Source organism: Gymnodraco acuticeps, unplaced genomic scaffold (assembly GCF_902827175.1).
Source record: "Gymnodraco acuticeps unplaced genomic scaffold, fGymAcu1.1, whole genome shotgun sequence".
NCBI lineage: Eukaryota > Metazoa > Chordata > Actinopteri > Perciformes > Bathydraconidae > Gymnodraco > Gymnodraco acuticeps.
In genome coordinates, this window is record NW_022990842.1 from 232610 (window position 1) to 238609 (window position 6000).

The window sequence follows — 6000 nt, forward strand, 5'->3', positions numbered from 1 at the left end:
CTTTGGCATTAGGGCAGGGATATCTAGATACTTTCCAAGGTTTGACATAATGAATTGTGCTACTTTTAAAGCAAGCAACGATGTTTTCAAAAAGCTCCTCAAAAACGCTATCGAAGCAGTTCCTGCCGTTGCTACGTTAGTTCAAACAGTAACAACGGACTATTTTTCTTAGCGGATGCATGTCAATTTAAATCAATACATTGTGGTGACCACCTATGTATACACTGGGGTTCATAATTCACACATGGAACTACAGTTGGGGTTTTGTTTCCACACGGACATGTTAGGTGTTGTCTATATATGTTGTGTGCCCTCCTGGCTTCTCTCTCTTCTTCCCGGACTGCAACCGGATAACATGACCTTTATTACTCTCTATTAAAGTAACCTTTTGCACCTTCCTTGCACCGCCTTTGACTCCCTATCTCTCGGCACTACAACATACAACCACATTTAATCCGATTTCGCTCATCAAATTTTATTGATTTTTTTAAATCAATAAAATCATTTTCTAAATCCATAAAAGCATTTCAATTAATATTAGGATTCATGTCGTTACTTTGTCGAGAATGTGGCCATGTAATAAGCGGGATAATGTGCACATTGCATAATGTGCCTTCATGCCGATCTAGATCCCTCCGCTTCGCGTCGGGCTCCTGATCAGCCTGTCGGTGTTCTTTTCCCCATAATGACCGCGTCGCTGCACATTATCCCTTACATACTGTATGATTATATAGAGTCATTATTCATTTGTTTTAAAGCAGGAGGCGCAAACGCTTGCCTCTGGGAGGGAGAAAAAGAGCAACAGCGGAGAATAAACAGAAGGGCAACCATGGCAACCATGCAAGGGAAGTCTTCTTCGCTGCTTTTGTGCCAGACTACAGCGTCACTTACAGGCCTGGTATATGTACTACAGCGTCTCCAGCGCTTTCGAGCAGCAATGTCCGGCCGTGGCCCAACCTCTCATTCCCCTGATAGGTGGAGAATTGACCACTAAGCGGAGCACCCCTTCTGTGACGTAGAAAATAATTCAAATCTGGATCAGTCTGTATCAGATCCGTTACAGCCCCTTTTTTAGAGATTTGGGTATGGAGAAAAAGAGAGAGGGTTGTGTTTTCTGACACTTGGTGACTTCCCTGACACACCGGGGACACATGTTCATGTATAAAAGACGTACAAGAGTGCATTTTGCATGATAGGTCCCCTTTAATATGTAGAAGAAATGCCTCACTCTGTCAGAGCTGAGTGGGCAGATTACTTTGCACACACACCCCCAGCCTCTTTGCATTTGTAGAGTGTGTAAGAACAGATTTAAGCTTCAGCCTGTCTTTGAGCTCAGAGAGGCTCGAAAGAGTCTGACAATCAGACAGGTTAGAAAAAAAACGAGAACTCGATTTTTTTATAGCACTTTAATAGGGGTCAAACGGAAAGTGAGCCCCCACTGAAATGTTACCAAAAATCCCTCATTGTAAAGGAAAAGTACAGTAGATTTAAGCAGGAAGTGGGTCTGTGAACTAAATAAATTATTTCAAGTAATGTCACCATGTACCCAGATCTTAAAAATAACCTTGGAGTGTACAACATCTTTGACAGGAATAACAATATTTGAACAAACTCAGAATAGATGCTTTGTCAGTTGTCGCTGATTCATTTTAAACCTTACAATAGTTATTTTTCTATCATGTATGAGTCAGGTTTACTTGATTCAGAACTAAGTTTTCAATGTTGTTGCAAAAACCGAGGTTCTGACAGAGTCTGGAGCCAAATTACTACATTTAAATGTCAACAAAGTAGGTGGAAATTAGGCCGATAATTAGATACAAGCAATTAGCAAGCATTACATACAATGGTGGGAAAAACGGACTTTTAGTCAAATGTTGGGTGTTTTTATTGTTCAGCTCGTTAGATAAGATTTTTGAGTGTCCTGTGGCGGTCTTTAGAAGAACCCAAGCCTTCTGTAACACTGTGCCTCTGCTGGAGTTCATCTGAAGTTGAAAAAGCCAGCGAGGCAGATTCCCACTCCTCTTCTAACTCGGAATCAGTGTGTTGATTAAACTGGAGCCCCGGAGACCAGTGTAAATGTACTGATTGTGCACCAGTTCAGTCCGTATCAGCATATTTTTCCTTCAGAGACTTTCCTCCAATGTCATCTCTTCTAATGGTTTGCTACGTAAGCTAAAACCGACAAAGCCTGTGCTGCCACCAGATCACCAAGTACTGCACTGAAATCATTTAAATGTATTATGTCAACAGATTACACAAAGCTGCGTAAGGTTAGTTGAAAGCAATATCAACTTAATATTATTGCTTGCAAATACAATTATGTGTAATCTGATGACATAATACATTTAATTGAAGTCAACGTTTCAATGTTTTCAGTGTGTACAATTCAAGTAAATCAAGTATTAAATGAGGATGAGGGGTCAGGGAGGAAGGACATATTGCTATGAAAAAAGTATTTGCGTCCTTCATGGTTTTTCTTCTATTACAGATCTTCAAAAATGAGTATACAACAGAGACAACCTAAATTAAAAATGTAATGTATTGAAGGGAAAAGTGGCCAACACAAAAGTCCTGTGCTAAAGAGCAATTGCCTGTTTAGTTCAACCAATGGACCACATTACCTTGCTAACTAGCTTTAATTAGACACAATAAAGCTTGATTACTGCCAGCCCTGTTGGATCCAAACATCACTTTAAGAGAACTTTTTTAGCAATGTGAAGATGGCCGAAAGAGCTCAAGGAACAGCACAGTGTGCAGTTAACTCTCCCTATTTAGAGACCTGTCCTAAACACTTCCTGTTTTTTGCCGTAGTTGACCTGCTTTGGGATTGATATTTGTTAAGGAATAACGTCTAAAACCTTGATTAAATTCATGAAACACACTCGGAATGAAAGTGATTGCAATATATTGGTCTGGAAAAGGATACAAAGTCATTAGTGAGGCTGTTGGAATCTAGCCAACCACTGAGAGCCATCCTCTCCAAAAACTTGGACCAGGGTTGAATCGTGCTGGAAATGCCCGCCTTACTGAAGCCTCTGGTTGCAGGTGTTTCTGCTAAAGGGTATCAAGTTCAGGGACTCGTTTTTCATATGGGTGATTGCAAGAAAGTGTTGTTCCTGTTGGCACGACAATGGGACCTAAAGTACCGGAAAGTTTCAAATACTTTGCCAGGTGTTTTTATTTCTGTCTATGGTCTGTCTGACTCTGTCAGGTTTTTCAATGCATTAGCACTGCAACTGTCAGGTCACAAATCTTTACATTTAGTTGAGATCAAAAGGCAGAACACGTTAGGAGAAGGATGAGGGGCACCAGAGGCCCCCCCCGCTTTACACCCCTGGCCCCATATGGCATAACAGCTGGTGTGGTCAAATTACAAGATGGTTTCTTGGTTAAAAAACGTCTGTTGGGTTCACTCAGGTTGTCTTTTATCATATATTCTGTTTAGTTTGAAAATCTGAAATATTAAGTGTGGCACTTGTGCAAAGAAAGGGCATATTAGAGAAGGGGCACGGTTAAGGTGAGGTGTTTCCCTGAGGGGGGTTTCCCTGCCACGGTGGAGTGCTTTACTGTGTCTCAATTGCATACTTCTGTACTTACATTTGCTGTATTGAGTGCACAAGTGCATGCCTATGCGAAGTATGGCAAAGTGCACTTTGAGTACTCGGATGGTGCACTCATGACAGTCAAAAAGTGGAGTGTGGAACGCTGGACACTCCTCACACCCAAAGACCGCCATCTTGCCAACGTAACTGAAGTCTTAAGCTGTGTTTGCGGTTACTCTGGTGAACACAGCACTATACAAATAACATTGACACATGTGGGTGTTTTTTACTATTCCAGTGACATAACATTATACTGATGAAAATAATGGCTGTTAATTGTATTGGATACATTGAGCATTCTGTATTGATTTGCTGGAGGGAATTAGTTTTGCTAGCATGCTTCTGGTGAAGGCACAGCAGCCGTGTGCGATTCGAGAGCACACTACACGGTAGAAATTCACACACTGAATAAGTGTTCACAGTGTCTGATTTGGGTAGTAGTCTTCTCTTCCCTGCCTCTGGTGTTACCTGTCACCTTTTGATGGTGACTTCTGACACAGGAAACCTGGTACAGGGTACATGTTCTACCAAAGGTGTTGTAGTTGGTTAACTAGTGCTGTGTGTCTGCTCTGATTGCTGATGCTGAGGCAACAGAGTCCATACACAATTCAAAGAGAACAGGGGGAATGAGTTCATGTTCTACTGTAGGAACAAGATGTCTTCTATTTCACACATTTGATTATCACTGGCTCCCAAACTGTGATGAACTGAGTAACCACCTCACACACTAAGCAGTGAGGCTCAAACATCTCGATGAATTAACATTAAGAAAACTATTTTTTTACTCACAATAAAATGTCAATCTAGAGGTTCAGCCTGTGAAAACCATTGTAATATCTTATCTGATGCTGTCAGAATGAATCTTAGCTTAGACTAAACATTTAAACATACGTTACAAACTATGATCATAGAATGAGAAAAATCAGAGCCAATTACTGGGAAGAGGGAGGGAGCGATATGAAGGTGGATAATGCAAGGTGCAGTATCCAGGAGGGACTAAAGCATATCTCTGCTCTGCTATTTTAAATTGTATTTTATTCTCAAAATAAAAGAAATAGGAGCTGCAGTGGATCAGAGATTTCAATGTAACAGATCACTAAATGCAAACTGTAAATCGATCATCTGTGAGATGGATTATGAACGGCAGGAACATTGGTGATAGACCAAAACAAAAATGTTCACAAATAATTGTATCAACATCTAAAATTGGTAATGTAATTTCATTCATTTGTTGTCTTGACATTTATAAACCTTCCAAATCTGACTTTGTAGAATGTCCTCAGAGAGGATGCAGAGTGATTTGTTGAATAAAGAAAATCTATAAGAAAAGATTAGCAGCTTCTATTTAACATGAGCACATTTTAACATGTCCTTTCACCTCTGTGACCAACTGCCAGAGGTCTTCTGTCCATACAGCCCACCTGATACACTGACAGACCCTGTGAATCACAGCTCACACACCAACCTGTCACCGGAACATCCACCGGATTTACGCACAGAGGATATGAACATGGTTGGTTCTTTTGAACAGACAAAGCAGAGGTTGAATGTGTTCCATCAGGCCGCCACTGCACCGGCTTCACAGGTAACACATCTGCACCAGACACCCCTCACACACACGCACGCATGCACGCGCGCACACACACACACACACACACACACACACACACACACACACACACACACACACACACACACACACACACACACACACACACACACACATACACACATACTCACCTCAATCCGAGCAGAGCCAGCAGCAGCCAGGGCTTCATGGCTTTGTCCCGCACGGCTCTCACCAAAAGCCTCTTCATGTCTCCTCCAGCCGGGGGGACTGGGTTCTGGAGTCTGCGAGGGAGGCGGGAAGCTTTCTGTCCGCAGCTCGCAACCGTACTCAGGGTTAATTGTAGCAGCGGGAGCGTGTGAGAAACGTGTCCATGGTGTGTGAGGAGGGGGAGGATGTGAGAGGGAGGGGGGAGGCTCTGCAGTGCCGCACTCGCATGCACGCTGCGGCGCGGAATCATATTGACTTCCTGTACACAGACTGAGTGATGGGATGAGAGATGTGTCTTATTGTTTGATACGCGCCCAGATGTGTGCGAGCAGCTTCACATTCACGTCAGCTGTGCACGCGCTGCTGGTAGAGGCGCCTGCAGGTGACCATGCAGCATCCTTTACATTCTGCCCCCTGCCCAAGGTCAAAGCACCCTGACTAAGTTGAGGGGGGGGGGGGGGGGGACATGTCACAGTTCACAGTTACTAAGCACGTTTTTATATAGGTCTATATTTTCTGTAAAAATAAAATCATATATTTTTTGTATTGGGTAATAAAGTGATTACAGGACAGGAAAGGACAGTTGCTGGGTGACAGAGAAACAAGACCAATAACCAACTC

General features: G+C 42.5%; 1 protein-coding gene across 2 annotated transcripts in view; it reads right to left on the reverse strand.

The window, feature by feature from the left end:
- Positions 1–5552, reverse strand: part of gabrg1 (gamma-aminobutyric acid type A receptor subunit gamma1) — a 29392-nt gene extending 23840 nt beyond the window's left edge. For both annotated transcript variants that reach the window (XM_034233125.1, XM_034233124.1), the window contains exon 1: positions 5343–5552. In XM_034233125.1, coding sequence (XP_034089016.1) covers positions 5343–5419 — 77 coding nt within the window. In that variant the 5' untranslated portion in view covers positions 5420–5552. The remainder of the gene's footprint in view (positions 1–5342) is intronic.
- Positions 5553–6000: the final 448 nt, after the last annotated feature.